Consider the following 25,811-nt stretch of genomic DNA (forward strand, 5'->3'; position numbering starts at 1 on the left):
AGGCTTCTGGCCATCTGGGTGAGACTGCCGTGTCTTACTGTGCTGCAGGGTGGCACTTGGGGAGTGGGGGTCTGATCCCCATGTGGGTGACTGGAGGACCAAGCAGTCCAATGCCAGGGAGAGCCTGTGCCCTATCTTGTTGGTTAGCTCCACTGCCCGGCTGCTGTTGCTTCCTGCGGGCAGCCCTGTGGTCCTTCTCCCCTGTGGGCGGGATGTTGGTGTGGGACACTGCTGGCATGGGAGGAAAGATTGTGCCCAGAGCAGAAGCATTGTTAACCCTTCTGTTCATCCTCACTGAAAGTGTTAACTGCCATGAACAAATAAGTGTCCAGTTATAAATACACATTAATCATTTTTTCTCTACTGAAGCAATCCGATCTGTGAGCCTTAGCCTCTGCTTCACTGACTCAGGACTGTACAGAGCAGCTGAGGGACTGAGTGTGGGGAGCACCATCCGGCTGCATTCGATGATGATAGGACAGAGATGCTAACCCCATCCGAGGCATTCGTGTGATGGTCTTTGTGGCTGTACATGTAGTTCTGCCTGTGTGTGAATGTTGACTGTGTCCTATCCCTTAACTCCAGCTCAGGAATACTACCTATTAGCTCCGTAAATCAGACTCCTCGCTAGTGTAAAACAAGCAGCCATGCATTCATCGTGGCCTTTGGGAGGGCTGTACGCATGAGTCAGCCAACCTGCTGTTTCTTATACATCTGACGTGTTTGCACTTGCTTGGAACAGCTTTCCGGTGGGGGTGGTTTAAATGTCGGCAGACAGGGTTTAAGTGGGAGGGAGATTTATTTTCATTCTGGTGTGCACATAATTTACATGTCATGCATGTTCTTTCTCTCAACGGACCAGCACTGATCTTGTCCCCATCCTAGTCTCCAGGTTCCCTGCTTGCTCCTGCCCAGGCTCCCCTGGGAAATCTTGCTCCGCTACGTGGTCTGGTGGATGTTCCTGCTGGTGCGCTCCGTGGTCCGCTCAGTGCTGCTGTGGGAAACTTTGTGGAACCCAGTCCAGGGATCAGAGGTGGAATTGGGGTAACTCTACCTCTTAGCTGCAAATCCTTTTGAGTTGCATTCATGGCACATTTGGAAGAATGGTTGCAACAGCTAGCAGGCACCTAGCCTCCCGTTTCAGAGGCTTCTGTCCTGTCGTCTTTGGAAATATTGTTTTGGTCTATGTGGCTTTTGCCCCCTTACGTTCTTCCTCTCTTTCCCTGGACCCCTCTAAGTGGCAGTGATCCACGCACGCTCCTACTATAGTCAGTGCGATGTATTGTATACAAATTGCTTGCAATGTTTCCCTGCCTTCTAGCCATCTCCATTTGTATATCAGTGCCTGTCAGCCTGGTTTGTGAGCGCCCACATGTTCTTTTTTAAATCCAGTCCTGGAGAACAGCTGGCTTGTTTAGGCAGTGGGACAGAGGGGTTCTCATTACATCGCATCCCCATCTGGTAAGAAAGTCACTTGGGCCCAGCCAGGTTCTAGCAGGAGTGTCCACATCAGCCCCTCTCTGGACAGTGCAGAGAGGGCCATGGAGGCTGAGCAAAGATATTCTACAGCAGGAAGCAGAAGGCACGTTAAGGGGATGGAAAATAGTCTTTACTGTAGCTGATGCTCCAGGCCCAGATGCTGCATAGGGGATATACATCACCAGCAATTTCTATTAAGTGCATTTTTCAGGATCTTAATTTCTTATTTAATTTGAAACTGATCCATGTTAAGGCCACAACTTGCCCTATTTTATTCGTGGCACGTAAACAGAATAGAAGCAATTATTTGAGCAGCACATGTTGGCTGTTAGGCCACTGAACTGGAAGAAATCACTGGCTAAACACCTGGAAGTGGGGTAGGTTGAAATACTTGACCAGCCTGGACAGCTGTGGATTCTGCAGATGAGGCTCTGCTTTCTGTCCATGTGCAGCCTGACAGAAATCCTGTATAAAATAGTCAATAAAACTGTAAAAAATTAGTCCTCTGAATAAACGATGCCATGTCATTGTTTCAATAAGTGGGCATGTATTGTATCCTCCCAGCTAACAAGAACAAGTACCAATTTTGCCAGACAAAAGCAGAACATAGCAAAAGTTCAAATGAAAATGAGATAAAAATCAAAGCCTTAAATCAGGGTTTCCTGCTTGCTGATTTCTAAGCTGATTAAAGTTGGCAATTTAAATCAACCCTCCCTGGTCCCTTGAGCTATTAATCTCCCACCTTCCAAGAGCTTCAAATCCATCTCTGAGAAAATGGGAGGAAAATCACTTTCAAATTGTTCTGTTGAATTAATATCTGTAGAGGGCAAGAAGATTCTGGCTTGGGAAGGAATCCTTGCCCTAATTAAAAGCGCAGCCTGAAGGAAACTGCCACATCAGTAGCCAGTTAGGGTCTGTTCACGGTGCCTTTGCAAAACAAGTGTTCTTCGGACAGTTAAGTTAATCTGTAGCTTTTTGGTGGTGTGCTGCTAGGCTGGTGAAGCCTGTGGCATAGGGTAGCACTGTGCTGTTGACTGGGTTGCCATGCTTCAGGATGCCTGTCTTCTCTAAGTTTCATTGTTTTTTGACATTGCAGCCTGCACAGACCCTTAAAGCCACTGGCCAAGCCAAGAGCCTGCTGGGATTCATCCACGAGAAGAAGGACTTCTTAAATCTCATGACTCTAGATGAAGGAGAAAATGAAGATGAAGAGAGTGAGAATCAGGTAGTGAGATGTGTGAAGTGCACTGGGTTTGTGCATTATTTTGTGAATGGTACAGGGAATTCCTGTGGAATATACAGTGATAGGCCATCACTGAGGGGGAACTAGCAACATGGAACAGCCAGGTGCTCCAGAACCTCTAGGTGTATCATAGCTAGGGTCAGAAGGGACCTAAACAGATCATCAAGTCCGCCCCCCTGCCTTGGGCAGGAACGGATGCTGGGGTCATGCTCTCCCCTGCTGGTCCCTCGCAGATGTGCTTCTTGATAATTTTCTCAAAGATCTTCCCCAGGACTGTGGTAAGACTGACAGGTCTATAGTTACCTGGGTCTTCCTTCCTCCCTTTCTTGTAAATGGGGACCACATTGGCCTTTTTCCAGTCACCCAGCACCTGACCAGAGCTCCATGAGCACTCGTATAGCCGTGCCAGGAGCCCTGCAATGACCCCTGCCAATTCAAGCTTTTGTCAAGCTTGCCTTGCCCCTTCTAGGGCATCTAACCCCATTTTGTCTGTAGGGCTATAGTGAAGTAAATGTCTTCAGCCTTAGTGAGAACCTTGCTCATGTGCTTTAGGGTACAGACAGTTGCAGATGATGTCAGGGTCAAATCCTTCCTGCCCACCTGAGGTTCCTTTCTCCTGGGGTGGCTGTCTGTATGGCAGACCTTCCTGCCATGGGTCTTTAGCCATCAGAGGGCAATTTTGAAATGAATTGGATTCTAACATCATGCTGTTTCAACACTGTGCTATCTGGTTCTGCTACCACACATCTGCTTGGTACAATGTTTAGAATTCCTTCCAATGTGGTCTAAAACTGAGTCCGGATAAGAACTCGGTGATGGTTTCTTTTCTTCAAACACACAGAGTCTGCGAGGGACAGCAGGATTGCTCCAAAATGTGCACATGGACATCGGTGCCCTGGGAAGCAGTTTTGATTATGAGGTAAGAAGAGAGCACCCTTGGAGTCATGGCTGGTTCTTGGGGGAGACATTGGCCAGTTCAGGCCGAGGTGGTAATGAATCAGTGAACATTCCTTGGATGCAGCAGAAGGACTTGGAAGTTGAGATACTTTTATATTCATTAATGCCCAGTCTGCAAATGATACAGACCATCTGCTTGAAACAGGCTTTGTAAATGAGGTCCCAGGGTTGCAGTTTTAAAATAGTGCTCGTGCCTTTACATTCTCTTGCATTGCCATAAAATAGCTCTTTGTAGCAGTGTAAATGGCTGTACAGAAGTCACCATCATTCAGGCTGTATAACAGGTTTATGTGAATTATTTGTTTTTATGTTGTAAAAATTAAAAAAAAAAAATCAGCTTTAGGAATGACATACTTATTGACAGATCTCTTTCCAAAGGTTAATTGCTTTGAAAGTTTGAGTGTAATTTAGCCAGTCCTTGAGTTCTTGGTGAACGGGAGTGGGAAAATAAAAATTCCCATTTAAAAACAATAGCAAAAAAAATTGCCACTCTCATTTTTGCTGTATAGGTACACTTAAACATGGCTAACCAATGAAACTAGGCAGGTAAATATCCTTGTTCAGATTCTACTTAGATGATTAGCTGAGCAAAAAGGAACTAACTGAAACAGCTACTCTGAGCAGCTGACTACATATCTACTGAGCAGTTTAAGTGCTGTTGAAAAGCATGATGGTATCGGACTCTTGTGACATTGCAGGGCAGAAGGTTCCTGCCTGCCTCATTAGAAATCTTTAAAATACTGTGCTTGCTCGCTCAAGTGGGCGCAGGGGCATGTTTTGGTTTGTGTGCTCAGAAGGATATTTCTGCTTGCAAAAGACAGTTAATCATAATATTTGCAGTTATGAAACATTTTGGTATTCCCGTGAATGATTCCATGTGGCTTCTTGTTGTCTTAAATGAATCGGTACACCTCACTGCTCTGAGCCATGCTTACCACGCTTCCTGTCATGCTGTGGGATGGTGAAGAAGATTAAGGGACCACAACCGTCCTTTTGGCCCCCCTCTTATGAATTGAGGTTGTCATCAGGTAGCATCTGTGCTGGACAGGGTTTGGTTGCCTCATTTCCTTTTCTAGGAAGTGTAGAGAAATGGCATTCTCAAGTTCAGTAAGGAAAACAGTATTTTCATGATGTCAGCAGGGCTTTTTTTTTTCTTTCCTGAACCTGCTGTTTCAACATTGCCCCTCTTTTTGGCAAGAGCACTCTGGTTCTGTGATTTTCATGGTGACAGATGAGTATTGCAGATGGCCGGTTCCTTAATGAACCTTTGTCACTGTCCCTATATGTTGCTGATTTAAATTTCTTCCTTCAAATGTGATGCTTCACCAGTGACACAGCATATCCAGCTTGGAGGAGGTGCATTTCTTTCCCCAGGATCGCCCGCTCCTTGCACATGCATACTTTATGGTGATCAGGTTGAAGATGAGAGGGAGACAGTGGGGCATGCATTGCAAGCAGTCTGTAGTGATCAGACTCAACTGTTCACATTGATGTTAATCCCGTCTCGCTACTGGGGAAACTTGGCTCCAGCATCTGAAAGGCAAATTAATTTCTTTTAAGATGCTATACAGTCTTTTCATTATCCTTTTTCATGGTGCATGGAAATTGAGCTTTAAAGCACTTTGCCAGAGAGCTTGTTAGCTTTGCTGGGCAAACCGTGCAAGGGATTGCATTAACCTAGACAGGAGTAGGAAGGCTACGTGCTCCTATTATCTCCAGCACACCAAGAAGCCTGATGGGCCCCAGTTCATCACTGAAATGTTTAGGTAGTCTACAAGGTGCAAATGTACCCTAACTTCGTGTGTCTAGTTGCACAGCACTCTTAGCATTTCACTGATGTGGAGGGGCTTTGAGAATCTGTGATAAAATGGCAGTTCTCACCCACCAGTGAGGCTCCCTCCATCTTAAAAACTAGTTACCAGGATGGATGGTATCTTCAGGTTGTTAACATTGCCCTGGAAATTATTATTCACTTGTAATTCCATAAGATGGCAGTAGAAAAACATTGATGTTGGCCAACTCTCACTCTGCATCCCAAGGCATTCTCCAGTTTTATTATGAACAAAATCAGAGGGAGGAGAGGGCTTGTAAAACAGGCCCTACGTAGATGAGCGTATGAAGTGCTGGGGTGAAGCATTAAAGAAGCCAGATTGCCTACCAAGCTGGTAAGAATCCAGGCAGGGATCAGAAGCAAAGAGTCCAGAGACACTAAGCAATGGTGTTAGTGCCGTGCCAAAGTGCAGGGGTGTTTGGTGAGAATTGAGACTACCAAATTAAACAAGCCAGTCCAGAGCAAGGAGCACAGCTGGGAACAAATCCAGCGCTCTCTAGGGGTGGTGGTTGGAATGAGGGAGAGGGAAAGGAGTAACTCAATTAGGGAGTGGGGTGAAACATCAGAATAAGCCAGAGGCTGAAGAATTGGAGAGTCGGTTTTCTTCCATCATGAGTCATTTGTACCTATGGAACCGGCACCTTTTCTAAAGACAGGTGTGCTTAGTGGGGCTGGAAATGATGGGCTAATGCTGGTTAACTAGTTTCTGAGCCCATTTGGATGGATTTGCCTGTATCTCTAGTTCACATGGTAATTGCTGTGGAGTGGCATTAACATGCCTAGGCACACATGAGGATGGTGGAGCACATGGAAAGGGCCTGAGAGCCCCTGCCTGGGCGTTAGTGGATGGAGAATGCTTTGCAAGACAGTAGACATCCAGACTGTCCAGGGGGGTCTGGTGCTGTGCATGGTGAGGAGATTCCTCTCCCGATCAACTCCAGGAGTCATGTGGTCTGTCTGTGGTACGGAAAAATAAAATCCAGCAATGATATTTTTTACCAGATGGTAGTGTTTGGAGGGAGAACTCTGTCTGTACCCAAACCACGCAGTGCAGCATGCTTGCGTGTGTTCATGCCGGGCCGTGTGTGAGAGCAGCACTGCCTATTCCAAGGAAATCGCACCTCTCCCCAGCTGTCCCTAAAACACAAGACAGCGCTGGCTGGCTGAGGGCAGGAATGGCACAGGCTGCTCACAACGCTGTTCTCTTCACTACAGCAGAGAGCACAGTTAAAAATGTCTGTAGTGACCTAGTGCTTTCAGGCTGGTGGGGTGAGCCCCTGCTCTGGGGAGTGCTTGGATATGTTTAAATGGCCAGTGCTTTGACTGTTCGCCAAGCAGCAGCCCCAAAACTCATGTAGTGGGACCAGCTTGGCACCTGGGTGTTTGGGTTGCGTGCTGCTAAGCAGGACACAGGAAGCACTTTGACTGAGGACCGTCCAGCCCGGGCTCACCCACTGGCAGCTGCTGTGACTGTATCTTCACACATGGGTTCCCTGTCCCCTTTCAGTATCTGTGCAGCCTTGCACCGAAGCTCCCCTGTGGAGGGGTCTCTGGGGAGAATTGTTGCTCTCTTGTGCCAGTGGTCTGGATAATCTGCTCCCAGGCTGTGTTCACATGGCAAGGAGGTGAACCTGGAGAGCGATGCAGTAAAGCATTCTGCAGCGACGGGGATGGGTGGGTTGGGGCTGGGGGTGTGTGGCACATCTAGTGCTGTCCCTGGGATTTTCATGAACAGCTTGTGGGAAGTAGGTGCCTGAGTCCAGCATTGAAGGGCTCTGGATTCTGCTCCTTTCAGAGTATCAAAATCCACCCAGCTCCTTTATGTTCCGGAGACAAGTGGGGGGAATCGAGGGATTCCCTATTGGTGACGCTTCTGCCTTTCTTCTGGAAATGTAATTTGTCTGCCGTTAAGACAGCATCAGTAAGAAGGAAGATGCAAACTGCTAACTTCCTCTCTGGGTCATTAGTCCATGCTGTACTGGCGGGAGGGGAGGAAGCCATGATGAGCAAGCGCCCTGTGTTCAGAGGGCGGCAGGGGCGTGTTGGCTAGCAGATGTTACCCCGTTTATCAGGGCAGCTGCAAAGCAGAGGAGGACAGCGGTGGCAGCCGGTTAGCTGACGTCACAGAACCCGAGCTCCAGCACCAGAGGAATTCTGCCGATGAAACGGGAAGTCTGAGAGAGGTGACCAGTGGCTCTCTGACATCACTGGTTTGCATGATGTCACTGCAGCTTTGAGTAGAAAATAGCTTGCTCCTAGTGCTGTGATGTGGCATCGGGGTTGCATAGTTTGGCTCTGTCCCCTGGCAGTGCATGAGAAAGACTTACCGCCCTGCAAAGCAGCAGGGAAGGCATCCCTCCTGACAGCCGCAGAGCCTGCCCCGCTCTGTGGGCTGCTCTGTCTGAGAACAGCCCTAACTCGTGACTCTGGCTTCCCACAGCAAAAGCCAGAGAGCTCACATTTGGTTTGCTGGTTGAAAGCAAAATAAAGATAAGTTCCCTGCACGGTGGTCCTGCCCATGAAAGTCATGTATGTTCCAGCGGGTGACATGGCTGCACTGTTGGGTGTGCTGAGCAGGATACTGCTGCAGACCAAGACTTGCTTCCTGAAATCTAGCCCCGTCCATACAGCTGGGTTTGCTTCAGATCTGTGCTGATGGCTGGGGGCGTTCTGTTCAGGAGTAATTTACTTGATGGGCAGGAGTTGCACACCGTGTCACTCAGCTGCAGGTAGATTATGTGCCAGCTTGCAGGAGGACCAGCTGGAGCCAATTACTACCTGACTAGCACTCGAATGCCTAGAAGGACTTGCTCTGTCCTTGCAAAATGGAGGCTTTGCTTGTGTGAGAGATGCATAGCTGTGTCTTGTGTAGAGCTGTGTGTAGCAATCAGTCAGACGCAGCATGGCAGCCAGGCTTCCCATGCCTGTCCTCGAGGCTGTGCAAAAACCGGTTTCTGAGCTGTGCCACTGGCTCATGTGAGCTTGTCCTAAGAGACATCTGCCTCTTTGTACGCAGAGGCCCCACCAGTGCTCCAGTGAATGCTGCCGGGTGCCTGTGCCCATCAGAGGGAAGAGCGTACCTGTTTGTGTGGTGGGAATGGTAGTAGCTCCTTCCTAAAAGGCACTCTCTCGCACGTTTGGTGGTGAAAAGGGTAAATTCCAGAGCAGACCGTCCCATGAGGCACAGCCAGTGGGCACACGTCTCTTTGGGCACACTGGCATCCACACGTAAGGGGGAAGTGCCAAGGAGACCAGGGAAGATAATCATCCAGATTGTAAAATCAGTTCCCAGCCCTTGCTTACCCTGGCAAGCCCCAGAAGGCCAGCCAGCTAGAGCACAGCACGCTTATAGGACCGTTAGCTGGGTACGGAGCCGCTGTGTAGATGGGCTTGAGGCTTTCCTTCTGTTCCCCGTTCAATTGCTGGTGACACTTGGAAGTGCAGCATTAGGGGAAAGTGATTTGGTTGCTGTCTGCCCTTCCCTAACTTGACTAATAGGTCGGCTGACTGGAGCTGGAGAAGTTCTCTCAGTGGAGCGACAGCCTGTAGGGATCCTTGCAGCCGATGCTTTAAAGCAACACCATGGTAAAAAAAATCCCTCATAAAACATGCCACTCATGCACGGTACGTGCTGTACAGAGGCTTCTCGCTGCAGCGGTAATGAAACAGAGGTAACAAAACACCTGTGCTGCAAGTTGCCTGCTTGTCCAGGTCTTGTGCTACCGTGAGGGTCCCAAACGCCTGCTGCCAGGCCACGTTGCTGGATCTTTGGGGGCCCTTTCCCAAGCGCAGCATGCACCATGCAGAGAGCTCTAGACAGTCGCGGGGCACCAGCCTTTGTGTTCTGGTTGGTTTTGTCCTCCTGAGCCTGAAGACTTGCGCCTTTAATTCCTGCCAGGTCTTGGGCCTATGCCGAAGAGGGCACTGTGCTGGACACACCCTGCCTTGCCTCCTCTTAGGTGATGGTTCCAAGCAAAAATTACAGACCCAAAAGCACTGTCCTTTGGAAACAACTCTCTGCTACTAAACAGACTGAGGTTTTGTGAGTGCCCTGGGAGATAAAATGCATTCAGCACAATGAGGCCCCTTTTTCCCAAAAAGGGAATAAATTAAAAGCAACCTCACTGAAGTACCCTGAGCTTTGCCATCCTTCTTCCTGTAGGAATATGTAGCCCCGCTTTGGCAATAAAAATCTTCCCCTAGCTGGGGGAGAGCATTCACAGCGTGCAGCTGTAATTGTCTTTAACTTGCTGCCTAGAAGGAATCTTTACAAGCAAGACATGCTGAAGGAGAGGAGTCCTCTGCTGGTGCGTGCCCTCCGACTCCAGATAAACTACTCTACAGAGATGCTGACAGCAGCCTGTCTGGCCTAAACAAAGAGGAGTGTGATGGGAAACCCCCTGGGACTGAGCTAATGGAAAAGGAGGATGCTAAGGTAGAAGGTGAAATCTCAGCAGCTCAGGAGCAGCCAGGCACTCTGGGGGAGAAGACGACAGCCGGGACAGACGCACCTAGCAGTCGTGGGCCGTCCAGTGCTGCATCTCCAGATGTGGGAGCTGCTGAGGCACATCAGCCAGCAAGCCTGGCGGTCACTGTTGACACTGTGTCCATTGATGGGAAGGTTGCAAGTGAAACAAGGGAAGAAGCAGCTGATTTGCAAACAGACAGCAAGCTGGAGGCTGGAGAAGTAAGGAATTGGCCTGCTTGGGCAGGGCTTTGGGCGAGAGGTCTGGCTTGTCCTGCCCTCTCCCCAGCTTTCCGAGACCCAGGTGTAGGAAGGCACTTTCAGCACGTGCTTACATCCTGTTGCCTTTGGTGGGATGTAGGCAGGTGGCTTGGAGCAAAGCGTGTGTGTGTAAGCACTTTCCTAGGCGCTGATGCGTTTCTTGGAGGGGATTGCAGTTCTCTACAAAATCCCAGCCTTGAGCTAGGGAACCCTACTTTGATATGCATGCAAAGTGCTGTTCAAAGTGCCTGACAGGCAGAAACACGGCACCGGGACACTGCTTTTGAATCTTTCAGTGCTGCCTCCTACACTGAGTAAGCAGGTTTTACAGCGAAGTTCACACCAAGCCCAGCTGTCAGTGGTTCTTCGTCACTCCCCTTCTGTGTTCTGTCTCTCAGCTTGTGCAGGGGGAGGGGGCAAAGGTGTAAAAGTCCTGCCAGTTGTGGTGTCACAGCTCTGAAGGGGGAGGTGCTGTAGGAATAGGGGAGAGGACCGAACTACTGAGGTTGCTTCCAGAGCTGTGGGTTGTCTACAGTGCCTCCTGGTAGCAAGTTACCTTCCCCACCCTTTTAAAGAGAGACCCAAAAACTGACTGGCTGGGGAGCAAAAGGTGCCTTCTAGTGTGGTCCCTGGTGAGAGCAAAGCCTGTGCTGACCCAGCAAGGCAGTTCGAGCACCTGAGCTGAATCAGGGGACACACACAGGAGTTGGGCGTGCCAGGCACACGCAGGCGTCCAAAGGCATTAGAGCCGTGGTGACGTGATTCGCCACAGTCTGGGGCTGTCTCTTCCTGCTGGCTGTTATGGAGCATTTGTAGGGCACCTTCTCTGTACAAGGCCTTTGGAAGTTACGACGCAGAACCTAGACGGTGTTTCTCAGGATAAGGCCCTGAGATGCTAAGGTCCCTTCCAGCCCTACGGCTCTGTGGTTCCAAGGCCTCGCGTGCATGTCCAGCGTCGCTCGTGGGAGCAGACCTGCTGAAGCCAGTGAGACTGCTCAGGGGCCCAGAGTTAAGCAGGCACTAGTGCTGGGGATTGGGACCAGTGGGGCCGCTCCTGTTAGCAGCCATATTTGTTATTGACCATAGTCTTTGGAGCAGCACAGCAGCCCTTCTCAGTGCTGTAGTGCTGTGTTGTTCTGAGCATCATCCTGATCAGGCCCACCTGTGTCTAGGAGTAGGGGTTGCACAGGCATTGCTAATGAGGGCTGATTGCCAGTCATAGGAGGTAGTGCACTATCTGGATGGGAAAATGGATAGAGGAACATGAGTCTGGGAGCTGAGTGGCAAGCTAGAGACAGGCAGGGAACAGTGGTTGGAGTGAGGAGTATATGGGGTTGTCAGAGGCTCTGCAGGAGCATGGGCGGTCAGGAAGGCCTTTCCTTGGGAAGCCCATGTGTTTGGCAGCTCATGTGAAGAGCCTTCCCTGCCCTTTCCTAGCCCTCCATTTTCCAAAAGTCCTTTCTCTGCATCACATGGTGCTTTAGGCAAGTCTGTGGCTTGCCCCCTTGGAAAGGTCTTCCCTGGATGCCCCAGAGACTTGGGGGTGGCTGCTGTCTTCCTCCCTCGTGCATAGCAGTTGGCTTGACTTCCCAAGTTTCAGCCGTTGTCCTCCTGCATGTTGGGCATGCCCGCAGAACAGGGAGGGCAGCAGGTGCATGCTGTAACTTCTTCCCTTCTGGGTTTTTAAAGGACTCTGAGGCCAGTGAGCGTGGGAAGGATGCACCCCTTGCTAACCATGTGGATCGCCAGCTGCTGCAGGTTATGGTGAGTCAGGGACCGGTTCCTGGGGTGTGGGCTTTGTTCTTCTGGGGGCACTAGGCCAGTTGCATAGCTGTCATCTCCTGCATCCTGCAGCCCTGCCATCCAAGCTACTGCATGGTCCCCTGGCTGTTTTGCCTCAGCCCCATGTGACATTTTGCAGCATGCTTGCCTGGCTCCTAAGCATCTTGAAACATTTCTGAGCAGGTCAGACGAGTCTCAGCCTCTGGTGCTTTAAAGACAGAGCGAGCTGGACCTCCAGAGTGATTAAATTTGGGCCGATGTCCTGTGGTGAGTAGGTGGCAGAGCGAGGCATAACCCCAGCTCCGATTCCCAAGCTGCCAGACCTCCCCCATGCATAAGCCAGACACAGCTTGGGGTTGAGTAGCTTGAGCAGGTGTTTTGGTGCTGGTTACCTGCTGAGGCCTGGAATGCGGGCGAGACTGGTGTGTCTGGAAGGTTGGGCTATGGGATGATATAAGGCAGGCATACAGACAAGGGGAACAGACAAAGTCGGGGTATTGCAGAGTCTTGTGGAGGAGGCATGGGGTACAGTCATGGTCAGGGGAGGTTTGTCCACAGGGGAGCTGGAGGTGATATAAAAGGGGCAAGTATCTTATCCTCTGCAGTGTGGGGCACAGTCCTTCTTTTGGGATCTTCAGGGCACAGGTTTAATCAGCTGCTTCCCTGTGATTGCCCTGGCAATGCTAGCCTTTTTCTTGCTGTTGCCTCTGGCATGTGCTGGGGTGTTCTCAGGGTTGTGGGTTTTGTGCCTTGTATATGTGGGGGAGGGATTGAAGTGGCAGTTTGGGGCATTCCTTCAGTTAACGGTGGCCAGTGGACACAAAGACCCGTGGGGCCCCTTCCAGCACTGTGCTCACCCTCATGTTGCTGTCTGTGGGCTGTGTATTGGGTGGAGTGTGGAGGGGCAGCAAATGCATGAAGTCAGCTTGCTCAGCTGAAGCTCCTGGCCCAAATTAGAGAATGGCAAGAAAAAGGCAGTGACAAGCAGTGTAAAAACTCAGAGAGAAGTGCCTTCCCACCTGCTGAAGGGGAGTGGGGAACCTGGCTGCTCCACAAGGGGGGGGGGGGGGGGCCTCCAGAAGGGTAGCCATGAGATAGGGAGGAAAAGGCCCATCAGCATCTTTTCATCTCTGCAGGAAGCTGCCATTGCCATCTGCCAGGAGGAGCGCAGGCGGTGTGGCCAGAGCATTGCTGGGAATGACATTATTTGTCAGTGTTAGCAGCAGCCCATGTGTTGGCAAGTGCTACGGCTCCCAGCAGCATCTTTCCGTGGGTCTGCTACTGTGCGCATGTGCTCTGCGCAGGCCTGGGCTGGCAGGGAGGACATCTCAGAGAGCCACAGCCCTGTGGGCAGCTTGCACAGGCTGAATTTTAGGAAGTGCCCTTGCAGTATCAAAGTTTGAAATGCAAGGAGCTGGGGGAAGATCTTCTGTGGGGCCCACGGTGTGTCTGCCCACTGGGCCTGCAGGGTGGGGGCAGGCACGTACCAGCATGAAACAGCAGGCGGGCTGGAAGCAGTCCTGTGAAGTCCTCTGACTGTGGTGTTTCAGCCCGCCAGCCTGGGCGTGTGGGCTTACTCATTTAGGGGCTTACAGTTCTCAATCTCTGGCCCGTGGCTTATCCAGCTTGGAGCCTCCAAAAAATCTGTTTCCAGCAGGTCAGTTGGCAGGAGAACTGTGAGCTGGTGAATGTCTTTTGCACCATCTTTCCCTGCTCTCCGCTTCTGCTGCATGAACTCTGCCCTGTCCTGGACTCTTCCAGCCTGGGAAGCGGGTATCCCAGGCCATGCCTCGGCATTGGTGTTGCAAGCAGTTGTAGTGCAGGGGCTGCCTGCCTACTATTTTTGTCTTAGTGGCACACCTCTCAGGCATGTTTTGTTGAATCCTGATGTAACCATCTTTCTCTGGGCAGTTCTTCTCTATGCTGGTACAAGCGACTCGGCCCTGGATGCTCAGATGGGCTGGAAGGAAGTGCAGGCCCCTGTGGACCCCCCAGGAACTGACCCTCTCGTTCTTTGTTCTCTTTAGGATTTTGGCTTCCAAAGTCGGCTCTCCGAGCAGGTGCTGGATGTAGACGCTCTATCTCCTGTCCGGGATGGCTCTGAGCTGGAGGTGAGTGGTGGCAGTATGCTTGACCTTGGGTGCTGAGCAGCAGCTGGGGGAGAAAGCTGCATTGTTAGCTGCTCAACCACAGACAAGGCTGTGTGCCCTGTGCTTCTGAAATGAAGCTTCTGCAGAGGGTTCAGTGACTTGCCCAAGGCCGTACAATGAGTTTGTTGCAGAGCTGGGATGAGACATTTGGTTGGCACGAGTACAGCGGCCTGTCCAGAAGCGCAGGCCACTGAGCAGCAGAATAAGCTGCAGTGTGTGCCTCTCCCAGGCATCTGGTTAGCGGTGGTGCCTGGGGCTGATGGCTTACGAGGCTTGTATCCAGGCATGTGCATGCCCCTGGCCCTTGGCTCCCTGGCATGTACAAAGAATTGGCTTTCTCTGGGGCTGTGGTGGTGAGGCGGACTTTCTGCCAGGTTGCTCATTTGTGCGTGTGTATGTCTCTTTCCTCCCCAGAAGCAGATGGGTGGGATTTGGATGACAGGAAATGGTGGCAGGGAAAACAAATCCCTCATGCTGAGAGAAGGAAAAAAAAAAAGGATGGGGGGAGAGAGAAGTGGGGGTATTTTGCCTTGACCATTTTCAGTAACGGGACTTGGGCTTTGTTTTTAGTAGGTTGCCAAATTTTCCCTGAGAGCTGAGAGCCGCTCTCAGAGTCTATACGGAGCAGAAAGAGTGTCAGCCATGCCCGTTCAGCAGCGAGCGTGACTGCAGTAGGGCTGTGTTGGGCTGCAGGGGATTTGGATGCATCTTGGGTTTTTGTACTCGCCTTGGCAGCCCAGTGCGCCCGCCACGTATCACTTCCGCCTCCCCTGCCACCTCTCTTGCAGCACATGAGCTCTGCAGCGCGTCGGTAGCTAGCAGGTCAGGCTCCAGCTGGGGCTCACTCAGCCTTGATCTGATTGTAAGTGAATCAATCAGCTGTTCTGGAAGAGACCCCGAGTGACAAACCTGCCACCTGTCCAGCAGAGAAGAGCCATCCAGGGTGCTCTGCTGGCTTTGGAGTACACACCTGTCCTCTTGTGTTTGAGAATGAGGATGATGAGATGCGAAAGGCAAACAGAGCACGTGCCTGCTGCGTCCCCGTCTGCATCCCCGCCACCCCCTCTCCCCTTTGCTGCCACGCAGGCTCGTGCAGACAGATTCCTCACTGGAGCAGACAGGCTTTGAGTTTATGGCAGCCTGGTCTCGAACACAGAGAGGTGGATTTGAGCGGTGCCCCCTGCAGAACTGCAGCTGCTCCTTTGTGTAGAGAGACAGGAGGTTTTTGCCTGGCACTGGCAGGGTTTGTTGAACTGTTTGTCTGCAGACTTGGCTTGCTCTGCCTCTGCGTCCTTTGGCAAAGCGTGGATTTGAAATGGCCAGTGTGGCAGCCGAACGGCCAGTGCCAGGATGTGGTTCTGCAGCCTGTCTGTTTTGTCAGGCTGTGTGGCAGCTTAGCCCCAGATTTGTCTGTTGCCTGTAATGAGGGACTGGGCTTCACTCCCAGCTCCTCTGCTGGGGACAGGTATGGATGTGTGGGTTGCTGCCTTCTCCCCTCACAGCCTCATTTCGCAGCAGGGAGAGTGTTGGCTATGAAGAAGGGCAGAGCGCTGCACCCCTCACCAAGGGTTTTGAGAGCCTTTGATACAGGTTTCACATAGGATGCAAGCAGTATTTTTCCTGGTCTGAGGGCTGGATGGTAAAGCTGGAGAAGAGGTGAAGTCTCCCCTTCAGGGCATTACTGTTTTATTTAACTTAAAAGAAAGCCAGATTTGGAGCCATGGCAGCCTTACCTGTGCTAGCCTCTCCCCACTCCAATCTTCCCGCAATGGCTGCTTCTGTCTCAGTGTGGACTTTGAGCACCCCTGACAACCAGGAGACGGAAAGCCAAGCCAAGAACTGTCCTCGGCACCTTCACCTGCAGCTGTATGGGCAGGTGCTGCCCGCTTATAGAGCTGTGGGGGCAGACAGCTTGGCAGGGCCACACTGGAAGCCAGGCCTCAGAGCCCAGTCCCCTGCTCTGTCTAGTAGCCAGCCCTCCCCTGGGATGGGGCCTGATTCCCTGCAAGATGGGCTGACCTCCCTGTTTCACAACAGATCTGAGTCCTGAGGGACAGCCAGGTAGCAGCCCACAGCACGGGGCCAGGGCCAGCAGGGCCCAGTACAGGCTCCTTCCCCATGGTTTCTTGTCGAGGTGGCAGTAATGGAGCCCAGGGCGAGGGAGAAGAGGTTTGCTGGTCTCCCCGGTGCTCGGGAGCTGCGGCTCTTTGTGCTGGGGCAGGAGGAAGGGAGCCGGCACGCTGACATGATGGGAAGTGACAGCACTAGCCGGGAATCCTTCTGCTGTTTGCTCCGCTAGAAATTTGCATAAATCACTGCTATTTTTAATTTCGTTTTTATTTTGGCTCTGCCCTGTGGTGCACTTCCATATGGCAAAGTCATGCCTGAGCTCTCAGCACTCCACCCCCAGTAAGCACGCCATCCCCGCCCCCGCGGCACCTACACCAGTGCCTGGATCCTCACTGGAAAGAGGCATGGTTAACGCTTTCCCTCCTGAAGGGGCACTGCCACCAGGGAGGTCTGGGGCTTCCCTTCCCTGGCTAAGTCAGGGCGGTGGGGGTGTTTCTGATGGCCTAGTCTTGTCCTATGCAGTTACCCAAGGCTCCACTGTCTGTGTCTCTACTCCTTTATTCCCAGCGGGTTTTACAGGCTCGTGGTTTCATCCTTCCTCTGCCAGAGCATCTGCACTGTTGGGGGCAGCATCTCTGGGCAGGAGAGAAAAGCAGGGGCATGGCCACTTCACTAAGAAGGCAGCACAAGTGGCCCCCAGTGCATAGCCAGATGGAGGGAGCCTTTCTTTCTGCCCAGCGCTGGGGGAAGCTGGTCTCCAGGCAATCAGGCATGAGCCCTCCTTATTCCTATATCAGGACCATCCTGTTTTGACCCCATACTGGAGAGGAGCCAGGATTTGGACAGGGCTGAAGCATGAGGTGGGGGCTGTTCCCAGCTCCATGTGAGCTCACTGTGGCTTGGGCCTAGCATTCCACTTCTATGTCTACTTCCCTTTGTCTGGAACAGGAAGAGAAATTTAAGCCTAAATGTTCCAAAGCAACCAGTGATTTTGGGGGGGGTCTGACCAGTGATGCTTTGACAGGGCCTGACTTTCGAAACGCCAACAGAAATGGGGAATGTGTCTGTTGGTGTCGCAGGCCTGGTGAGTAGGGTTTGCATGTTCTCTTAGGTCTTCGGCATGCAGCGGAGAAGCACAGAGCACTGTGGTCTGGAGGACTGCCTGGACGGTTCTCTGGAGCTAGCTGGTTTGGCACATGGGAAAGTGCTCAGTGATGGGAACAGCCTGGTGCAGGTCTCCAGCAGCTCTTCTTCAAAGCCGTTGTGCATTCTCGAGACAAGCGTTGACTGCACAAGAGTTGGCCAACTCCACTCTGCTTTTACTTGCAGGCCCAGGAACTGGGAGAAGAGGAGAAGGACTGGAGCCAAGCCGGCATAGAGGAAGAGCAAAGCAAAAGGGCCCAGAGCGCTGCGAGGTATGGCACAGAGATGGTGCAGAGCCACAAAGGGTGCATAGGACCCTCTGGGTCCAGGCTGCTTTCCTGACCAGCCATCCCCTAAGGCTGTTATGGTCTGGTCTTTGCAACCCCTGCAGGAATCCCCTTTATAAAACACCTTGAAGTTTCTGCAGCCCCTTGCAGGCTTTTCCATCTTTCACTTTTCTCTCTTCTCTTCCCCCATGCCTCCCTCCCCCTCCCCTGCTGTATCAGCAGGTTTCAGCCTTGCTTCAGGCCTCTGGCTGGGGAAGCGAGCAAACTGCTTACCTTTCATGTCCCTGTAAGCTCCACCAGACGCGCAGTTGGCTCCTTGTTTCCCTCCAGGCGATCTGACTCTTCTCAAAGGCTAGGAAGGTTATTTTTCTCCTCTGTATTGCTGACCGGGCTAAGATCAGCCAGTGTTTTGGCTGTCCTACCAGTGCATTCTGGATTGTTTCACATCTCCTGTTGGCATTTAACTGTGGGAGACTCGACCACTGGAGATGACTGTATGATCGATCCATCATGGCCCCACCCCATTCCCTGGGCACAGGGCCTGTTGGGATATTGATCTTGCACTGGTAGCTTGTCCCTGGCTTCCGGGTGTCCAGGGAAAGCCTGGCTTCTCTGTTGCTGGCATTGAGTGAACCCCGTCCTGACATAAGTGGGTTCAACTCCGTGTCCTTCCCTGCAGGTACCACCCCAAAGCAAGTCAGAATGTGAACACATGTTGGATTAGATTGTTTTGTCTCCTGGAGATTTAATTCCAGAGAGTGATGCTGGTTATCACCAGAGAGGCCCAGCTTCCAGACACTTGGTTGCTGCAAGGGCTAGAAAGTGGTAGTGGTGGGAGGGTTTTTTTGGTGATTTGTGTTGCAGGCATGTGAACCAAGCAACTCAGTCTGCCCCTGAGGTTCTGCGGGGAGCCAGAGTAGGGTTTGTTTGCAGAGGATGTGTTGAGATCTTGCTCTCCCTGTGAAACTGCATGGTCTTCTGGGTTGCCGGGCAAACAGGCACCGGGGACCATGCCCTGGTGCTGCCAACGGCCCTGTTCCAAGGGACCTTGCAGAGAACCTGAGCTAGCTGGGGCAGTCCTCAGTGACCTGCTGCAGGCACCTGGGAGCTTGTGCTGGGAGGTGTTGCCCATGGGAAAACTTCCTGGACATGCATTCCCAGCATGGAAGGTGACTCCTGATCATTTTAGGCCTGCTTCCTTGAGCTCTGTCTGCTTCTATAAATTCCTCCCTCTTTCTCTCAGCTAATGAAGCTGCTTTATACTTGCTTAGTCTCTCTCCTTTCTGCCTCTAAGATGTGGGAGTAGCAATGTGGATGTGCCTGCCAACATTTCCAGCTGTGACTTGGATGCAGTGTGAGTATGCCTAATGGGCTGGTTCATCCCAGGGAATTTCTCCAAGGACTTGGAGGAGAGGGAGATTGATAGGTGCCAGCTTAGCCCCCAACCATCCACAGATCCTTTGCTGCTGCAGATGTAAGGGAGCCATCGTTTCACCCTGCGGCCCAGCAGGTGCTGTTGGCAAGTATGCAACAGCGCTGCCCCAAGTGCTAACACTGCATCTGGCCTCCACCCTCCTCTAAATGCCTTTTTCACTAACCCACTCTTCTGTTCCCTTTCCACTGCTGCCAAGTGAGAGGGATTTGGGCCCCTTCAGCACTCACAAAAAGGCAGAAGAAAAATCCATAGGTTTAGAGGATCCCAAACAGGAAGAGGTTTACACCCTGGAGCAAGTGGAAGCATTGCCCCATCAGTCCAGAGGACCCTCTCGTCTCTCACAGGGCATAAGGGCTTCATTTAATTCCCCTTGAGCTGTGAGCTGACCAGTAACCCAGTACATCTCTAACTGCATGGGGAGCCAGAGGAGTAGTTTCTCTTCCTCTCTTTCAGCTCAGCCCCTCCCTGGTATGGAAACAAGCCTCCTGGTCTTGTTACTGAGAGGAAGGAGACCCTTAGGTTCATTTCCAGGCAAGATCTGCTCACTTCCAGCTTGGAGAAGAGCCCCTTGGGTACTGCATGTGTCTGACAAGGCCAGTTGCACCCCTCTAGTTATGGGCTATGTGGCTAAACCCGGAGCCATCAGGGAGAAATACATTTAGTGGCTAATTCATGGCTCATTTGAGCTGGTGAGGTCACAGCCCAGGAACATCCAGAGGTTTATCAGGGAATAAATGGGTCTTTGCAGCCATCTACTCTGCAGTACGTGAAGCATCCCACTGTAAATGGTCCCATCAGCTTCCCTGCCCGTACTGAGCAAGAGCCCAGTGGATGCAATTGGGCAAAACTGGCCTAGTAGTTCATGGGGCAAAGGCAAGTGAGTGAATCCATGGTGCCTGGAAGGGCAAGGCGGGGATGTTCGCGCTGTGGTGGCCGCCACCGCCTTGTCCTTGGAAAAGTTGTGTTATGGATGTGTACACATGGTTTTTCAAACAAATGGTGGCCAGAGGAGGAAAATGGATTAATGAAATGGAAAGAAGGAGCTTTTAGGCTTTGGCGGGTAGATGCCACTTCTGCTGTGGGCATTAGCATGAGCTGTGAACTGCAGGTGTGTTAGGAACACACGTGAGTCCTCCGGAGTCTCGAGTGCCTGCTTTGCTCCGGTGCACTTGCACTTCCAGTGGCTGCTTTGGGTTTTTGATACTCAGCCGGTGTGACTGGCACCTCTGAGCTCCCAGGTCCCAGCAAGGCTGAGGCCCATCTGCCTTTTCTGAGTGAGCCTGCCAAGTCCTTGTGTCTTTGACATGGCCACTGATAGAGTGGGATATCATTTTGTGCCCAGACCAAAGCACATTTTTCCATGAGCTTCATGGCTGCGCTGCCTCTTGTCAGAAGCAGCAGCTTTAAAAACTGTACTTTATGGTAGGGTAGAAAGGGGCAGAGCTTTACTGTGTGCCAGCTGCCTCTGAGGTAACTGTCTGTGTGCATGCTCTTCCCCTATAGGCAGTGGCAGATAAACTGTGGTAAGCTGTCCCTTGGTGAAAGAGCAGGGGGCTGTCCTGCAGACCAAGGGGTGGGAACAGCACTTTCTGCCTGTCCTTTCCCTGTCTCACAGGGGTGTGGTAAGGTGTGCATCGCCAGTGTCCACAAGTGGCTTTCAGGCCCGTGGGGGCAGGTCTTGCTGAGAATTGGGGTGTTGTGGCTCTTGTCATATTGTGCAATTTAGCTGTAACCGGCTCTGAAGGGCTCACTGTCTATGCTAGGCAACTGGAGGAGGGGACCCAGCAAGCTGTGTCCTCGCACCAGCCTGCGGAGAAGCCCCTGGAGGGACCTGCCAAGGAGCTGGGGGAGGAGGACACTCATCTTCTGCAAGCAAAGAGGGAGGAAGTTCAGCAACTCCGGGAAGAGCTGAGGCAAAAGGAGGAGGAAGAAGCTCAGGAGCTTCGTCAGCAGAAAGAGAAATCCCTCAGGTGATTTCCTCTTGTGCTCCAGCCCCCGCGCACCACTGTGATTCATTGCTGGAGGCTGGGAACTTGGGTTGTACCACGCTCTGCCATCCCCAAGTTCTGGAGTAGCTGCCAGCATACGCATGTAACCGCGGGCAGATGGGATGGGTGCCACCCCACCAGTGTCTTGGGCTGGGGAGGCAGAGGGTGGAAGGATGGTTTCTCCTGCTGCATGTACAGGCTCTGTCCTGCGCGTGGCAGCCTGCACCTCTTGAAGTTGGGGTCCCCCAGGGCTCAGTCCTTGGGCCCGCACTGTTCAATATCTTTATCAGTGACTTGGACGAGGGGGTAAAAAGCACCCTGTTCAAATTTGCTGATGACACTAAGATGTGGGAGGATGTGGGCATGCTAGAGGGAAGGAATAGGCTGCAATTGGACCTAGACAGGTTACAAGGGTGGGTGGATGAGAATAGGATGGGTTTCAACACAGACAAGTGCAAGGTGATGCACCTGGGGAGGAACAACCGGCACCATACCTACAGGTTGGGGAACTCCCCTCTTGTCAGCACGGAGGTGGAAAAGGATCTGGGGGTCATCATTGACTCCAAGATGAACGTGGGCCGACAGTGTGGGGAAGCAGTCAGGAAGGCCAACCGTACCTTGTCGTGCATCCACAGATGCATCTCGAGCAGGTCCAGGGAGGTGATCCTTCCCCTCTATGCGGCACTGGTCAGGCCGCAGCTGGAGCACTGGGTCCAGGTCTGGGCGCCACACTTCAGGAGGGATGTGGACAGCGTGGAGAGGGTCCAGAGGAGGCCACTCGCACGATCAGGGGCAGCAGGGCAGGCCCTATGAGGAGAGGCTACGGGACCTGAACCTGTTCAGCCTCCACAAGAGAAGGCTGAGGGGGGATCTAGTGGCCTGTTACAAACTAGTCAGGGGGGATCAGTAGGCACTGGAGGAGTCCCTGTTCCCCCGAGCACCGCCAGGAGTGACCAGGAATAGCGGTCACAAGCTGGCAGAGGGGAGGTTTAGGTTAGATATCAGGAGGTGCGACTTCACCGTCAGGGTGGCTAGGGTCTGGAAGCAACTTCCAAGAGAAGTGGTGCTGGCTCCTACCCTGGGGGTCTTTAAGAGGAGATTAGATGAACACCTTGCTGGGGTCGTTTGACCCCAGTACTCTTTCCTGCCATGGCAGAGGGTCGGACTAGATGATCTACTCAGGTCCCTTGTGACCCTAGAAACTATAAGTCCATGGGGACTTAAAGGTGCTTGGGGCCGCGCTACCTCTGTGCCTGGGTAAAGCACCGTTTCCATGGCAGATCAGGGAGCCTTTCTGTCTAGGAGGAGCTCTGATCTGATACAGGTGTGGGTCTCAGCATGGCTCTGAACCTGTCTCTGGGGCCACAAACCTGGTTACAGCACTCCCTTCTGCGTTCAGGGCCTTACTATTCGGTAACCTTTCAAATCCTTGGCTAAATGGCAATAAGATTGGAGATCGAAGCAGTAGAGAATGTGGGGTTGCCGCAGGAGCACTGTTTGCTGAACTCTGCTACTTTTAAGCTTCATGTAGGGGCCTCAGATTTAGGCTTTTAGAAGTAGGGAATATGCCCTGGTAAGTGTGAGAGCCCATCAGTCTATGGGCTTGACAACCACATAGGGAGCAAGCCAAGGAGCTTCTCGCTGGGCAAGAAAGAAATGGGGTCTGGGAAAGAACTGGGCCTGGGACCCCAGGTGAGCTTTGGCCAGGCGGGTGATGCCACTGGGAACCAGCCCTGGATCCGTGGGCCTTGGGAAGTTGTGGGGAAGTTATTACAGCATCTGATCTTTTTATGTGGTGCTCATCTCTCAGGTCTCTAAAAGAAGAGCTAGCAAAGGCCACTGAGGAGGAGGAGCTGAGGCTGCGAGAGGAAGAGAGCAAGAAGCTCTCTAAGCTTCGAGCCCAGATCAGCGCAGAGACGGAGGCAGAGAAGGAGAAAATCAGGTGGGGAATTCACTCCACGTCATGGAAACCGCACGCCCCACAAATCAGAACTCCACAGCCGCGGGGGAAGACAGGAGGGGAAGTGGGGGAAGAGACCCTGTCCACGAAGAGCACTGGCAAGTGCTACACCTCGTGTGCGGGTGCTGTAGGCGACGCCTTAGCCAGTGAGGTGACTTGGTCCCGTGTTTGCAGGGCTCCCCTCATGTCAGTGCCAATGATCACAGTAGATTCAGGGAAACATCTGTTCATGGAAGGCAAAACTGACAAGTCGCACTGGGGTCTGCTGGGCCCTTTTCAAGCTGAAGAGGTTGATGCCTTTGGAAGCAAGACAGAGCAGCATCCTACAGAGAAGAGTCTTGGCATTGTCTCATTCCTCTTAAACTAGGCCCAGTCCTTAGGGCTGTGAATGAGAGAGCATTCTCCACTGTCCATTGTCTACTCAGAATAGGAAGACTGAGTGGGTTAGGCTGAGTAGGCATCTTCTCCTAGCTTAGGAGGGTTTCAAGGGCTTATGAGGAGAGCTGGAGAAAACAGATAAGGCATTGTTTTCATGTCTACATATAACAGAAAAGAAAGACAGGCGGCCTCTAGATGCACTAATAGCGCCTTTGTTCTTTGCCTGACTGTTTGGTCATCCACTTCCAAAATATAAATTCTAGGTAAAGCTTGAGGGATTCTTGTTTGTGAACCTGGCTGTGCTTTTGCTCTTCACTCCTTCAGGGCTATGAACTCCTTGTGGCAGTTGCTGCTGCAAGGCAGGTTGGTAAACCCAGTACTACATTTTAGTATGAATATCTCGTGTGTGTGTTTCTTTGCACCCCTTGCAACAACCCACTAGGGCAGAGCAAGAAGCTGCGTTACAGAAGCTGAGGGAGGAGTATGAATCCCTGCAGAAGTCAGAGAGAGAGAGTGCAGAGGAGACAAAGAAACATGCTTTGGAGAAGATAAAGCTGGAAATGGAGGAGGCTCAGCAGAGAGAGAGGATGGGGCTCGAGCAAGAAAAGGAGCGAGTCCTGAATGAGATAAAGGAGAGATTAGAAGGAGAAAGAAAAGAGGTGAGACTCATGGTTCTGCTGAGCAGTCACATGTACTCTCTGCTGTGCCAGCATGGCCTGTCTGGTAGCACCTAGCCCAGGAGATTGTGCCGCCCACCCTACCGAAGGGTAGTAAGTGATTCTGCAAAACACCCCGCTCTGCTTGTATTGCCTCTTTGAGGACGGCAGGTGTGGGGGAGGGAAGGGGCAGTACAGTCTAAGGCAAAGTGTCTTGTAAATGCAGATACTGCCATGCACAGGGAAAAGAAGCATCTAATGGTGTCCCACCAAATGGCACCCATGACACTGCGTTGTGATTGCAGTCTCCCTCCTTTCAAGGGACATGTTTTTCTGTTTGGTATGTCCTTGTTGGGTATTGGAGCCATGCTTCTGGAGACTGGAATTCCAAGAACTCCAGTCACCTTGTGAGCGCCTTGGTCCCGGATGGCCTGTACCGTGCGCTTATCCAAAGGTTCTCCATAAGGAATTGATCCAGAAGGGGGGTTACGCACCCTGTTCCCCTGACTAGCGAGGTTTCAGCCAGGCCTGTTGTTGATGTTCCTGCAGGCTGTGGAGGGATTAGAGAAGCAGTTTGCAGCTGAGCTCCAGCAGCTGAAAGCCGCAGCAGAGGAGGAACACCAAAAGGTAAGGCTAGCCTCTGGGCCTTAGCACAACCCATGGGAATTCTTCACTTAGCAGCATCTCTGAGTGCCGCTGGTGAAGCATGCATCCCTTCTTTCCATCTCCTGAAGGTGATTCTTACCTTGCTCAGCACTTGGACCTACTCCAGGTGAGGGGAGGTGGGACTGAGCAAACTGAGCTTTGCCATGCTGCCTCTGTTTTTGGGAGAGGGCAGTGGGGTGCTTCTGGCCAGATGCTGAGATGACTCTGTGAGTCCTTCTTGTGGCAGGTCGTTGCCAGCCTGCAGAAGCAAGTAGAAGAGACACAGAGGAGTGAAGAGACCCAGCTGCGGGAGGCGCTGGAGAGAGCAGAGCAAAAAGTCCAGCAAAAAGCTTATCACCTAACAGAGTATGAGAGAGAGGTGACTCTTCTTTCTGGCTGTGGTTCTGCGAGCGGGGCGGAAGCCTCCCCATCTGGAAGAGGGGAGAGTGGTGCTGTAGGATTGCGACTGTCCATCTCCAAGCCATTGTCTGGACACTGGGCACTTTACCCTTTTGATGCCAGGCAGTGCACAGGCCAGGGCTGCACCAGTGTCAGGACATAAGGGATGCTTTGACATGTCTGGGTGTTGATGTGCTTGTTTGGGGGGATGCATTATGCTTTGCTGTGCCTTTAATGTGCTTTGCTGTGCCTTTAATGCAAGCTGCCTCTGTGATCATTGCAGCTCAGTGAGCTCATGAAAGAGAAGCGCCAGGAAGTGGAGCGAGATCATGAGAGGAAGCTGGAAAGGATGAAAGCAGAGCACCGGGAGATCCTGGCAAGGATCCAGGAGCAGTACGAGGAGGAGGTACTATCAGAGAGCACCATGGCGAGCCAGAAGATGCCCTTAGCGATTTGTTTGTTGCCACAGGAGCAGTGGCAGTGGAGCCCTTAGTCTTGCAGCAGGTCCTGGGTCTGTGTAGGAAATGGGATGCGTAGGAAGTGGCTGGGCCAACCTTCCCCCTTGGGCTTTGATACGACAAGTGTAGGGGCAGCATTATTAAGGAGAGTGCCTGGATAGTCTCCCAGACTGTGGGTGCATCCCTGCATGGGTACCACATTCACATGCAGGTTTCTTCACAAG

General features: G+C 52.1%; 1 protein-coding gene across 2 annotated transcripts in view; it reads left to right on the top strand.

The window, feature by feature from the left end:
- Positions 1–25,811, top strand: part of CEP164 (centrosomal protein 164) — a 52,022-nt gene that overhangs the window by 10,015 nt on the left and 16,196 nt on the right. For both annotated transcript variants that reach the window (XM_090027592.1, XM_090027593.1), the window contains 15 exons: positions 886–1,044; positions 2,576–2,704; positions 3,564–3,641; positions 7,583–7,693; positions 9,769–10,197; positions 11,926–12,000; positions 14,046–14,129; positions 17,568–17,653; positions 18,963–19,022; positions 20,867–21,073; positions 22,902–23,033; positions 23,872–24,088; positions 24,635–24,712; positions 24,978–25,109; positions 25,413–25,535. In XM_090027592.1, the coding sequence (XP_089883718.1) occupies positions 886–1,044; positions 2,576–2,704; positions 3,564–3,641; positions 7,583–7,693; positions 9,769–10,197; positions 11,926–12,000; positions 14,046–14,129; positions 17,568–17,653; positions 18,963–19,022; positions 20,867–21,073; positions 22,902–23,033; positions 23,872–24,088; positions 24,635–24,712; positions 24,978–25,109; positions 25,413–25,535 (2,100 nt within the window). The remainder of the gene's footprint in view (positions 1–885; positions 1,045–2,575; positions 2,705–3,563; positions 3,642–7,582; positions 7,694–9,768; positions 10,198–11,925; positions 12,001–14,045; positions 14,130–17,567; positions 17,654–18,962; positions 19,023–20,866; positions 21,074–22,901; positions 23,034–23,871; positions 24,089–24,634; positions 24,713–24,977; positions 25,110–25,412; positions 25,536–25,811) is intronic.

The sequence above is a fragment of the Crocodylus siamensis genome, chromosome 14, assembly GCF_052110815.1.
Source record: "Crocodylus siamensis isolate JL-2025a chromosome 14, ASM5211081v1, whole genome shotgun sequence".
NCBI classification, from domain to species: domain Eukaryota; kingdom Metazoa; phylum Chordata; order Crocodylia; family Crocodylidae; genus Crocodylus; species Crocodylus siamensis.